General features: G+C 52.1%; 1 protein-coding gene across 2 annotated transcripts in view; it reads right to left on the reverse strand.

Moving 5' to 3' along the window:
* Positions 1-1,492: 1,492 nt before the first annotated feature.
* The window catches only part of SHCBP1 (SHC binding and spindle associated 1), a 35,310-nt gene continuing 22,678 nt past the window's right edge, over positions 1,493-14,124 (reverse strand). For both annotated transcript variants that reach the window (XM_078619556.1, XM_078619554.1), the window contains exons 13-14: positions 6,453-6,676; positions 1,493-4,710 (exon numbers count right to left, since the gene is read on the reverse strand). In XM_078619556.1, the coding sequence (XP_078475682.1) occupies positions 4,588-4,710; positions 6,453-6,676 (347 nt within the window). In that variant the 3' untranslated portion in view covers positions 1,493-4,587. The remainder of the gene's footprint in view (positions 4,711-6,452; positions 6,677-14,124) is intronic.

Here is a 14,124-nt window from a genome sequence, read left to right on the forward strand (position 1 = left end):
CACACTGAGAAACACGATGATTGACAGATAGTGTTTTGAAAGAGGTCCTGCAGGTAAGTAGTTTTCCCGGTTTAAAGGCATAGTTTAACAAGACAACATTTGCCACCATCCTTCAAACCCATTGGTGAAAAAGAGCAAAATTTTTGTTTACATTATAATAAATATTGACTTAAAGCTCTCGTGGCTGAAGGATTTCATATTATTTGGATCTATCGGTAAAGCCACGAAGACAGAAAAAAACACGGTAGGACCAATACCTCAACCCTGGCTGGTCATTGTTTTAATGCTGGGGGCAGAAACGAAATAGATTTTTCCAAGACGAAGGTACTCTGCAAAGCCAGATAATACGGCAAATCGCTAACCTTAAACACCCGGTCGTTCGTAAAAGTCGAAGGCGGTATAGTACTATAGTGATAGAGCAAGTGCAGAATCACTGAACCGGAATTGATAGCTTGAAAGCAATTTCGATTTAAAGCTTTCGTGACTGCAGGGATTTATCTTCTTGGTTATTTCGGTAAAGTCACGTAGAAGGGAAATAATAAAAAATAAAACAGAAAATATTTTATTAAATTTTATTTTTATTATTACTTTATTATAAATATTTTGTTTTGTTTCTATTATTTATTATTTCCCTTGAAATCATTTAGCGCGGGGCCCTTGAAAGTGCGGGGCCCGTAGCTTCTACATTTGTAGCCACTTTTGCTACGAGGATCATCCGGCACTGCATCAGCCGCGTCAAAATACCTCCCTCCAAAGCGCTTCACTCAATTTCTTCAGAACACCTTTCTTGCATCCTTGTTTCATCCTTCTTCAGAGGCCCCTTTTCGTGTTCCGTTTGCTCTTCTTCAGTACAGCGACACGCGGACTCCATCGCGTGCCGTGCAGGCCCGTTCATAACCGCCCGCTCGTTTGCAGCATTTTCCTCAAGAGTCCCCAAAAAGTCAAATTTTTTAACTTAAAACTTTCGCGACTGCAGGAACTCATTGTTGGTTCTTTCGGTAAAAATGATAACAAATAAAATTGAAAATAATAAAAGCTTTTATTATTTTCGATGTTTTTTTATCTATTTTTTTTTTTATCTACGTGAACCAAGAATACCCAAAAAATCTGTTGGGGCAAATGCTGCGCGTTGCTCCAGGGACAGGGTCAGCTCCCGATGAGTGCGGTCGGCGTCGTACGGCGGTGCGAAATAAGTTCTTCGTGCATACGAGGTGGCCTGTGCGTGCGCCGGCTTACAATGTACCACTCACAAGTTTCTCTAGGCCCAAGTTTCAAGTCCAAGTCACCACCAACATCCCCTCCGGGCTTGATCAAAACGAGCAACCGCTTTGCATGTACGTTGAGCTTCTTTCGCACCGCACACAGCCCACCGCGCTTATCGGTGGTGTGGGGGGAGGACGTGCCCTGCCATGGGAACGTGGAAAGTCCACCACAGGCGCCAAGAGAGACGCCCCAGCGGCGGACGAGTGCACACATTTCGAAGTTACACGGCTTTGTTGTTGTTGTAATCGTTTATTGTTACACGTTGTGCTTTAAAATTGTACAAACTTCACGAGCTAACGAACCCCCAATAAAAACACTGAAATTCACATTTTTACCAAAAAGATTTGCTGTACTGCCCAGTACGAGGTAATCGCTAACACCCCCGCACGCTAGTGGACATCTCTGAAAAAGAGCTTCATAGAGAATCGGATTCCTCCTGCAGTCAAATTAAAGATTCCGATTCCGAGTGAAGAGCGCTTGAAAGTGATCTAAAACGGGCGCTCACACTCTGCGGCGTGAGCCTGCCGCGATCATTACAAATCTTTACAAATCTTTACAGATCATTACAAATAACACGACTTGCGAAAAATAACGCCGGCGTCAGCATCGCAGCGTCGGTTGACCCCGACGAAGCAATTTGAATTAACGGTGAACCGGCGAACCCTTTCAGCGACCTTTCGACCGTCGGTTCGAGTCGTTTCGAAACGAAAAAAAACCGTCGGAGCGGACGACGGGGCGATGGCGGACGACGCTTTGGCAAACGGTCGCGGATCCTAGCGCCGCGCGGGGGCTTGCACGTGACATCGGCGGCCATCGCCGCAGCGCGCGAAACCTTCGACGGCAAGATGGATGCGCGCGCCTCTTGCCGAAGCTTCCTGCGAAGCGCGCGCGGATCCATCGGGCCGTCGAGAAGGCGGCTTCCGTTCGCCCTGCGGCCCGCGTGAAGCGCGATGACGGACCTCCCGGCAGAGGTCGCAAACGGGTTTTGATTCCTTACCCGTAGCCGGCCGCACCAGGGTCGCAAACGGGTACGGGTACGGCCGGGTACGGGTAGGCCATGAGTCACTGGTGAGTCACCGTTTGTCACTCATTTCCCAACGTCTTGTCTCTTCTCACAATTCAAGTTCCTAGAATCAACCCACCCGTGCCTGCAACATGGGTACCCGTACCGGCCGTACCCGTACCCGGCCAGGTACGGGTAGGGTACGGGTATCGGGTACCCGATTGCGACCTCTGGGATGAAGCCATGTTGCAGGCACGGGTGGGTTGATTCTAGGAACTTGAATTGTGAGAAGAGACAAGACGTTGGGAAATGAGTGACAAACGGTGACTCACCAGTGACTCATGGCCTACCCGTACCCGGCCGCACCAGGGTCGCAAACGGGTAGCCGGGTATCGGGTAGGGTACGGGTATCGGGTACCCGGTTGCGACCTCTGCCTCCCGGGGGGTTCGCGGTGGCTTTAGCCGAACGCGTTTGGCTGCGTCGCGAAAGGAGCGCAACGTGCACACGCGTACGTAATGCCGCAAGAGGCTACTACTACTACCACCTTGCAATGCTGACGGGGGCTGTCCCTGTGTAGGCGCAGAAGCAGTGTGCTTCAAGAGAATAACATTAACACGCGAGTCGCATGTACGCAAAGCTTTCGCTAGGTGTATCGGCGGAACAAGAAATATATATTAACATTTTACTCTCTTTACTCTCAAGGCAAACACGTGGGGGGGGGGGTGTCTCTCTGGAGCTCCGTCAAGCGGAGGCTCTCACACCAGAAGCTGCGACAGCGAGCAATTGCAGGGCTGCGCCTTTGCCGCTAATTAACGAAAAAAACGTCGCCTTAAAGGCCAACAGACGTGAGCTCGTAAATAGTTCAGATATCTATTTGCACTTCGCCATCGGAGAGAATTCCCGCTGAGGAGCCGGCGGAGGCCGAGCGGGCGAGAAGTCGCCCCCCTCCTGCCGCTCCTCCCGACGGCGGAGCCCCCGGCGGCGTCTTCGGGAGGGGCTCCGTGGGGGGCTCCGTGGGGGGCTCCGTGGGGGGCTCCGTGGGGGGCTCCGTGGGGGGCTCCGTGGGGGGCTCCTCTTCAGCTGGGGGGGGCCTCCCTCGCCAGCCGCTCCTCCGCTGCCATTGCACCACACAGACGGCGAGTCACCTCGCCACCATGAACCCGGACCGAGAGGCTGGGTTAGAGTCCGGGTCTAGGCCGTCATCAATGAGCCCAGGACTGAGTGAGGCTGGGTTAGAGTCCGGGTCTAGGCCGTCATCAATGAACCCAGGACTGGGAGAGGCTGGGTTAGAGTCCGGGTCTAGGCCGTCATCAATGAACCCAGGACTGGGAGAGGCTGGGTTAGAGTCCGGGTCTAGGCCGTCATCAATGAGCCCAGGACTGAGTGAGGCTGGGTTAGAGTCCGGGTCTAGGCCGTCATCAATGAACCCAGGACTGGGAGAGGCTGGGTTAGAGTCCGGGTCTAGGCCGTCATCAATGAACCCAGGACTGGGAGAGGCTGGGTTAGAGTCCGGGTCTAGGCCGTCATCAATGAACCCAGGACTGGGAGAGGCTGGGTTAGAGTCCGTGTGTGGACCGACCGCAATGAACCCAGACCGAGAGGCTGGGTTCATCGCAGCGACGTGAAATCCGCAGGCGGTGGGGACCCGCCGTGTGTTTGGTGCATCGGGAGGGGAGGAGCGGCGGCCTCTAGCGGCTGCCGAGGGAGGCTCCGGCAGCTAAAGAGGGCGCCTGCCACGGAAGCGCGACGACGCCCCCGGGGGCTCCGACACACGAGAGCGTGGCAGGAAAGAGCTGCAGGTGCCATCAGGGAGAGGAGGAGGTTGGTATGGATGTGGACGCGCGCGAAGGATGGGGGAGGATAGGTCGAGACCGGAGCGTGGCATGAGAGCGGCGTAGATGCCACCAGCAAGAGGAGGTGGATGCTGGTGGGTGTGACGCGTGTGTGGGGGGTGCTGGGGGTCAGGTGACCGCGACGGACGCCAGGGGCCAGCGACCAAGATGGTGGTGGTGGCGATGATGATGGAGACTGTAGCACGTGCCAAGGAGAAGCCCCCAAACGTCAGATGGTAGTGGCGGCGAGATTGCAAGAGGTCGGGTGTCGACCGAGCAACGGCCGCGGGATCTGGTAGGAGGGAATGAGGGGCGATGCATAGCGGCACCAACGTCAATCATGCCGCCACGGTCTGGAGTTGGTGAGGTCCTCCAAGTCCCTCCGACGTGTGGCGGCAGCGTCGACCGAGGGGGGGAGGGGTGGGTGGGGGGTGGCGACGACGCCGGACGACCCCCCCCCCCCCCCCCCCGCGCCGCGCAGGAGTCGGTCAGTAGTAGAGGATTCCGAAACTGCCCTTTCCGTTCTGGCGGAACGAGTTGCCCACGATGGAGATGAACATCTCGGCGGGAAGGTCTCCCGTCGTCCCCGTCGCCGCATCTCCCCCGCACGCCTGCCGCGACGTGACGGGGGGAGGGGGAGAGGCGTCGGGAGGCAGGAGACAGAAGAGCGCGTGAACAAGCGAGCGAGCGAGCGCGTCAAACGCGACGATTGCGCTTTGGGGAAACGGCGTTCCGTTGCGGAGAGCGGCGGCGTGGGCGACTAGCGCACGGCACTGTGGGCCCAGCAATTCCAGTTCGATTATGAGAATACGTTTGACCCTTGCTGGCAGTAAAATAGTTGTGTTAAGATGTTAAAAACACCAGACAGAAACGTTTTGGGCGAGGAATCGTGTCTGCATTGACCACATATACTTGTGGTGAACACGCAAACAGAAAACAACCGTGCTCTGGTAGTATGCGATGATGCGTTGTCTTTGAAACCGATTGGTCCACACCAGAGGCAGCTTTCTTTAGGGCCTAGTCTCAATGCACTTTTAACATCTTAACACAACCGTTTTATTGCCAGAAAGGGTAAAACCTATTCTGAGATTTTGATGCTGGCAAGGGAGGTCCCGTGATCAAGTTTGATTCGTTAGCCGGGCTCATGGTCAGCATCGAGCAATATCAGAATCGATGCCGTGCCACCCGCTCTCCTCCGCCAAGCCCACCCCTCGCGCATGTGGTAAAGTATGGTCAGGCATCTTCTTGGTTCTTTCGGTAAAGTCATCACGCAGAAGGGAAATAATACAATAATAAAAATAAAACATAATAAAATATTTATATTTAAAGCTTTCGTGACTGCAGGGATTCATCTTCTTGGTTCTTTCGGTAAAGTCATCACGCAGAAGGGAAATAATACAATAATAAAAATTAAACATAATTTAAAAAATTCTCACGACGTTTCGGCCACAACGCAAGCAGCCGTCCTCAGGTGAAGAACAGGTCTGTCTCCCCGACAGACCTGTTCTTCACCTGAGGACGGCTGCCTGCGTTGTGGCCGAAACGTCGTGAGAATTATTTGATTATGTTTTATTTTTATTATTTTATTAATTCCCTTCTACGTCACTTTACCGAAAGAACCAAGAAGATGAATCCCTGCAGTCACGAAAACTTTAAATCAAAATTTATGGTCAAGCAGCCGCCGTCAACAACACGGCATGGGGCGGCAGGCCACTATTCAGCGGTGGATTGAAAGTGGTTGTCAATTATTCCATTGCGAGTACGCAACACGCGTGGGTCAGAGAGATCCTTAGGAACACGCGACCGTGGTTTACGAATATAAAGTTTCACTTTATCAGTGCGATGTGTGAGCCTATCGCTGTGACCCCCCCACTGAAACCACAATACTTGCGGTCAAAATGCAAACAAAAAACAATACTCTTAATAATTTATGCATTGTCCTGGAAACTCATTGATCCACACCAGAGACAGCTTTCCTTAGAGCCTAGTCTCATACGGTGTTCGACCAGATGACGCCAAAAGGCGCACAGTTCAAAGACAACGCACCATCAGAGTAATGAGAGCTCGGGGTGAGCATCTACATCACGAGGTCTCCTTTGCCAGCACCAAAAGACACTAATAGGGTTTCTCCCCTTTTTTCTGGCAACAAAACGTGCTGGGAATGATGTAGATCCCCCGTACAGCCTTAACAGACTGTTGGGGCAAGTGCTTGTTAGCAAGCAGCACCACAGGGGGAAAAGAGAGAGAGACAGAACGCACAACAGGCGTCATTGGGGTCGGGCTGCTCGAACCCACGACCTCCCGCAGACTAGGCGAGGGCAATAACATCCCGCCACCGTTTCCCGTTAGTCACCTGCGTTTCCATCGGCTGCTCAGGGTTGCCGGCGGCGACGGCGGCGGCGGCGCTTTCCCTCCACTCCCTCTTCGTCTGCGACGAGTTCACCAGCTCCACCGCGATCGCCTCCTCCGGCTCCAACAAATCTGTCGTCGTCGTCGTCGCCCGCCCGCCATCGTCGCCCCCCTTCTCCTCCTCAGCGCCCTCGCGAGACGGTAGCGACGGGCTCTGTCCGAGGTCGCCTGCGGTTGCAACGTGGGGGGGCGGGGGGGTAAACGCAGGGCCCAGGCGAGAAGAGGTCAGTCATTAGAAATCTTCGTATTTAGCTTTGTTGATAGTTTTTGGAGGCATTCATGCCCCATTGTGTTATTTCACGCATCGTCATATTTACAGTATGCACAGCGAGCAAAGGCTCTGTTATCCGGCACTTGGCCATCCAGAATGCTCTATTAACCGGGTGCTGTCATAAACAGCAATTGAAATGTCGATTTCAAGCTTTCGTGACTGCAGGGATTCATCTGAAGATTAATCTAAATTGAAATTTCCATTGCTGTTTATGACAGCTCCCGGTTAATAGAGCATTCTGGATGGCAAAGTGCCGGATAGCAGAGCTAATTTTATCATGTTTTATTTTTTATTATTTTATTATTTCCCTTCTACGTGACTTTACCGAAAGAACCAAGAGCAATGGAAATGTAAACAATTTTTTTGTACATTTTTTTTGTATTTTACCAGGTAAAGCCCACTGAGCTATGCAGCTCTTTAACAGGTAGGAACAACAGTTCCACACTGCCCACCAGGGATTAGTTGTCTGTCTGTCGTGCATAGCCACGCCCTCGATTTTTATTTCATAGAGCGCTTCGGGATGAGGGTTCTGTATGGGATGAGACGGGGGTTCTGTATGGGATGAGACGGGGGTTCTGTATGGGATGAGGGTTCTGTATGGGATGAGACGGGGGTTCTGTATGGGATGAGACGGGGTTTCTGTATGGGATGAGGGTTCTGTATGGGATGAGACGGGGGTTCTGTATGGGATGAGGGTTCTGTATGGGATGAGACGGTGGTTCTGTATGGGATGAGGGTTCTGTATGGGATGAGATGGTGGTTCTGTATGGGATGAGGGTTCTGTATGAGACGGTGGTGGTTCTGTATGGGATGAGGGTTCTGTATGAGACGGTGGTTCTGTATGGGACGAGACGGTGGTTCTATATGGGATGAAGGTTTTGTATGGGATGAGACGGGGGTTCTGTATGGGACGAGACGAGGCTTCCGTGTTGTATAATTGCTCTGCATTGCGCCACGTTGCCGCCGCGTCAGACGCGAGACGGGGTTCTGTGTGTTGCCCAGAGATCCTGTCTAAGGGCTTCCTAACAGATCCGTTTACAGGCTCGACATCGCGTCTCCCTCCACGGGGGGGGGGGGGGGGGAGGGGGGCCCTCGTTTCTTAACCCATTTTCTCCGGGGGGCAATGAGGCTTTCCGGCCGGCGGTACTAAATAAACCCGCCGCATTTGTCCCAAGTCAACTCCCACCGATGAATATTCATCGAAAGCCCCGCTGCTTTTGCAGCCAACGATAGATAATTTCATTTTTTTTTCAATTCGTAAAATATAAACTCCCGCCGACATGAACCCGCGCACACGGGTCAATGGGGCCGACCTCGCGGATCGACGCGAGAAAATGTTACAAGCGGCACCGATCGGCGATCTCGCCGATCAACAGAATAAATCTCTCCAAAGCGCTCGCTCGCTCAGGTTCGCAAGCACGTAGTGGGAGGTGAGGGGGGGAAGGGCCGGTCAGAGCCGCCGAGTTCAAATCCCGACCGGGGTCTGCCATTCCCTACGTCCCTCGCCCAAGTCCACAGTTTGCTCGGTGTTGAAACAATTCTGCCGAAAATCATGATGCACTCCACCAGCCAGACAAGCCGTGCAGTGCCGATGGGTTGTGCAGGACGTACTTGTATTTCTTTTAACTGGAGAGACGGATACGTGAAGGACACAATTGCATTGTTTTAAATTGGTTAAAACCACTTGAGCAACATTGGCCTCGATTGCTAGATCAGCTATTTACTCTTAAAAAAAAAACACATTACCAGCTAAGGCCCACTCGGCTACGTGGATCTTTCTCAGACGCGGCCTGACCACCAATTGTAGCTCAACGGAGCAGCCTATCATCGTCGCGTGCAAATGTAGAGCGGCAGCCAAATACGCTAAACGCGTGACGTCGATTCTAATTGCGGAGGGAAAAATTCACGACGACCACAGGGAGAGGGGACACGGAAACTCCAAATACACAAGCAGGCGTCAGAGTCGAGGTTAAACCCACGATCTCCTGCATACCCAGCGAGGTAGTTAACATCTCCTAGCCGCCGCGGCGACTGTACCCGTCTGTGAAACGTAGCGCCTTCGCGACAGCTTCACGCTCTGCGAATGGCGCCAACACCAAATGTACGACTTATTTTTATCATAACTCTTACGAGCTTAACCCCTGCCTCCCCCCCTTCTGCCACGTATATTCCCGCGCGTTCTTCATGCGATCTCAATGCAGCTTTTCCATCCTCGCAAAGGGTTCGCTTAATGTACCTCAATGGTTTTACTTCAACCCTCGGGTTTGCGAGAGCTGGGAAGGTGCCTCACTGGTGACCGGGTTGAGAAACTCGCAACACAGGGTCTCAGTCTGTGTTCATCACGGGTGGCTGAGACCCGGACTCAAACCCAGCCTCTCAGTCTGTGTCCATCACGGGCAGCTGAGACCCAGACTCAAACCCAGCCTCTCAGTCTGTGTCCATCACAGGCAGCTGAGACCCGGACTCAAACCCAGCCTCTCAGTCTGTGTCCATCACGGGCAGCTGAGACCCGGACTCAAACCCAGCCTCTCAGTCTGTGTCCATCACGGGCAGCTGAGACCCGAATTCAAACCCAGCCTCTCAGTCTGTGTCCATCACAGGCAGCTGAGTCCCGGACTCAAACCCAGCCTCTCAGTCTGTGTCCATCACAGGCAGCTGAGACCCGGACTCAAACCCAGCCTCTCAGTCTGTGTCCATCACGGGCAGCTGAGACTCGAATTCAAACCCAGCCTCTCAGTCTGTGTCCATCACAGGCAGCTGAGACCCGGACTCAAACCCAGCCTCTCAGTCTGTGTCCATCACGGGCAGCTGAGACTCGAATTCAAACCCAGGCTCTGTTCATCACAGGCTCTCAGTGGTATTGGCTCTCCGCGTGTGCGTCTGACGCGGCGACAAGAATCCACGCGTGGACGAGCTGCTCTGAATGCAGCGGCACAGAGGGAAGAGCGGCCTCTATGGGCTGGCGAGAGGCTCCTCTTGATGAAGAGGCTGCCGCTGCCGACGGGCTCCGTGCCCGTCGCCTCGCGCGGGGCCGTTCCACCGGAGCGACGGCGATTTCAGAGTCGAGCGGAGCCGCGCACAATGATCTTTGATATTCATTAATCTTTTTTTTGTCCGGAATCCGATCGACTGAATGTATGCGGTCGATGGGAGAATTCAATTTTTGTGAATCCACCTTTGGTCACGTGGTCGGGGTGGCCTCTGAATTGTCCATTAGTTTGCTTCGCAACGATCTCCGCAAAACGAATTACGTGCGCGAAGCGGGACAAATGGGGCCTCGCAGTCCTTCGAGTCGGTTTTGTCTCTCCGTTCGGACAGGAGAATGATTTAGGCATCACTTCACGATTGATGAATTTCATTTCCGCGTAGGCATTTAGTCAAATAGCTTCGCCAATTGTACTCCAACAATTGGTCCCGCTTCCTTCATGTTCACTCGCAGCCATTCCATCTGGTGCGGGAGCGTTCCCTGTGCCCACGCTGCAAAAGACAGCGCTTGACTTCGTGAAATGCGGCGTCGCTTCATCTGCAAAACGGCGCGATCCCTGGCAAAAACGTGATCTCGTTTTTTTGCTGCAGAGATGCGCATCAAATTCCTCCGCCAATTTGACCATTTTCACCCTTCCCGCTCTCATTCGCGGAAGAGTCAACCGTGACATAAACAAATGCCGCTGGGTTGCCACGTGATGTTATCGCGATTAATAACCCAAAACCCTAAGCCGGGCGGTGGCGGTGGTGGCTATGCACATGGCCTCTGCAATCCTGCAGTGCGGAGGCAGCGAAGTTTGGTCGATCGTCGCACGAACATATTCCCCGGCTTGCCAGAAGGCAGTATGTTGATTCGATGCGAATAACCCAACCAATAAGAGGTGGTGCATATTCTCGGATTAACATGATGCATTGCAACTTACGCGACGACATTAACCCCCCCCTCTTGGTCTTCGCACCCGATAGGTTCACAGCAGTGACATGACCGATACTCGCACGCGTGGGTTGTACTGCGGGTACACCAGTGTGTCCCCCCACATGTATATCACATGCAGATCACATGTATATCACATGAATAACACTGGTCAACAAAAGAAAAATCTGGCCTGGACTTTTGCAGCTGTTTTAGACTCATTTCAGGGTGCTGATTCCAAATCTAATCTCAGATTTGCTCTATCACATCATTTTTATGCTATCGGCATACCCCATTTTCATTGACTTTACCCGAAATTAGCTCTGTCACTTATGATTGCAAGTTGTTGCGAGTCAGTGACTGCTTTAGTGTTAAAATATGGTGCTGTATTTTTAGGATAGTGTGTTTATAATATCATTTTATGTAGATATCCACATTTATTTAATATTTTTCTTCTGCAGTTTTTATTGAAAATGCAATATTTGATATCTCAAAAACCTGATGTGATAGACAAAAACTGATGCCAGATTTGGAATCAGCGCCCCAAAATTACCTTCAAAACCGTTGGAATACCTTTTGCTAGAAAAAGTGTGTTGACCAGTGTCATCACTCGTTAATGGGAGTTGGATAAACATCCCAAAATAGGATCACAGAACTCGGGCAATTGTTAAGTCTGTGGAATCCCGTGCCTCCGAGTCTAAGGAAATCTCACTAACTTTCACTAAGATTTATGTTTATTATATTATATAAAATACGTTAGATATTTTATAAGATATTTTGTTTTAAGTCTCAACGAAGTGGCTTATCACGTGGACATTTATAGCAGCCAAATACTTTAAAAGCACATTTCTCAATGTGAAGGGAAGAGAATCATGAGGAACCACGAAACAAAAATCCACACGACCACGGGGAGAACAGGCAAACTCCAAATACATGGCCGTCAGCGTCGGGATGGGAGATCGAACCCAACGACCTCCTGTACACCAGGCGAGATAGTTAACATCTCCTAGCCACCGTGATGATGATAAAGGAGAGAGACACACAAACTCCAAATACACAGCAGCAGACGTTAGGGTCTGGATCGAACCCACGACCTCCTGTACACCAGGTGAGGTAGTTAACATCTCACCATGGGGAGAGAGAGAGAGACACGCAAATTTCAAATATACAGCAGCAGGCGTGCATGTTTTCCACCTTAACCTCCAATCTGCTTCGTACCAAACAAACTAAAATACATTTATGAGTGCATCAAGCCATCAGCTCCAATTCCACATCCTAATCAACGCAAAACCATTTGTAGTGCAGCGTTGCGCTAACATTTACACTGCACGCAGCAGGATCAGCAGCAGCATCTGCAGCAGCATCATCATCATCATCAGCAGCATCATCAGCAGAAGCATCATCAACAGCAGCATCATCAGCAGCATCATCATCAGCAGCATCATCATCATCAGCATCATCATCATCAGCATCATCATCATCAGCAGCAGCAGCAGCAGCATCAGCAGTAGCAGCAGCATCATCAGCAGTAGCATCATCAGTAGCAGCATCATCATCAGCAGCATCATCATCAGCAGCATCATCAGCAGCAGCATCATCAGCAGCATCATCAGCAGCATCATCAGCATCATCATCATCAGCAGCAGCAGCATCATCAGCAGCATCATCAGCATCATCATCAACAGCAGCATCACCCTGCCACCGCGGCGCCGCATTGCGTGGCAGGAGGAGGTCGCGATGGTTGGGAAGCACTTGCAGTGGTGCAGGAGGATGGATAGGGCAAGCAACTTTGGAGGCTGGGACGTAGGGCATGGCAGGTAGGTGCTGGAGATGTTATCGTGAGGCACTAGCGATGGGTGGGACGCACAGTTGTGCAGGGCGTTGGAGGAAGATAGGGGGTTAGGAAGAAAGTGGTGCAGGAGGCGCTAGTAATGGGTGGGACGCACGGTTGTGCAGGGCGGTGGAGGAGGATAAGGGGTTGGGAAGAAAGTGGTGCAGGAGGCGGTAGTGATGGGTGGGACGCACGGTTGTGCAGGGTGGTGGAGGGCAGCTCGTCGAGACGGGCAAGGGAATGGCACCCAGAGGTCCGGCGACCAGTGGGCAAGAGAAGACCTAAAGCCAAGCGCGGTGGCGGAGGTGATGAGGGCAGACCCCGGGGGAAGAAAAAAACCGGGTGTCAACTGTTCAACAGCTCGGTGGACCTGGCAAAACGGAAAGAAGCGATGGCGAGGCTGTGGCAGAGGTCGCAAACGGGTTTTGATTCCTTACCCGTACCCTTTCCCGGCCGCACCAGGGTTGCAAACGGGTACCCGTACCTGTTCCTGGCCGGGTATGGCGACCCGTACGCTACCCGTACCCGTACCCTACCCGTATCCTACCCGAAATGAGTGACAAACGGTTACTCACCAGTGACTCACGGCCTACCCGTACCCGTACCCGGCCGCACCAGGGTCGCAAATGGGTACCCGTACCCGGCTGGGTACGGGTAGCCGGGTATCGGGTAGGGTACTGGTATCGGGTACCCGGTTGCGACCTCTGGGCTGTGGTGGTCGTGGCACCAAATGGCACCGGCCGTGACTGACCTTGACACGATCCCCCCGCCCCCCCCGACACACGAAGTCGTGTGCCGATAGAAATCAACGGAAGAGCGCGCGCTAATTTGACGCGTCTTGAAACCCACTCGAATTAAGGGAAGGAACCGACCGAGCGCAATCATTACCGAGCTGTGGAAGCGGGGCCGGCAAGGCACGCCGTGTAATTCATTATAATTTCCAACAGAATAATCCCTCTTACTCCGACTACATCAATATTGCCGTGGCGGCTTAACTAGATAACAGCTGGTGGTGTCCAATAATAAAGCCACCGCCGTCCCACTTGCAATGTCTATTCTCGTAATATTTTTTTCTTCACACGGAAGATGATTACCTACCACGCTGCGGGGCGCACGGACCGCAAGCCGGAGGGAGTCGCGAGTTCGAATCACAGCTCGTCCGTCGAACCGGACGATGACCGTCATTATAATAGTCTTCTTGGTTCTTTCGGTAAAGTCACGTAGAAGGGAAGTAATAAAATAATAAAAATAAAACATAATAAAATAATTCTCACGACGTTTCGGCCACAACGCAAGCAGCCGTCTTCAGGTGAAGAATGAGACACTGCCAAGCTTGGAGCTCATTCTTCACCCGAGGACGGCTGCTTGCGTTGTAGCCGAATCGTCGTGAGAATTATTTTATTATGTTTTATTTTTATTATTTTATTACTTCCCTTCTACGTGACTTTACCGAAAGAACCAAGAAGATGAATCCCTGCAGTCACGAAAGAAGCTTTAAATCGAAAAATTATAATCGTCGTCATCATCTCTCCGTGGTCGATAAACAGCGATCGGCATCCAATAATAAAGCCGCCACCGCTGCCGTCCCACTCCCAATGTCTATTCTCGTAGAATAT

The sequence above is a fragment of the Lampetra planeri genome, chromosome 63 (assembly GCF_965212315.1).
Source record: "Lampetra planeri chromosome 63, kcLamPlan1.2.h2, whole genome shotgun sequence".
In the NCBI taxonomy this organism is placed as follows: domain Eukaryota; kingdom Metazoa; phylum Chordata; class Hyperoartia; order Petromyzontiformes; family Petromyzontidae; genus Lampetra; species Lampetra planeri.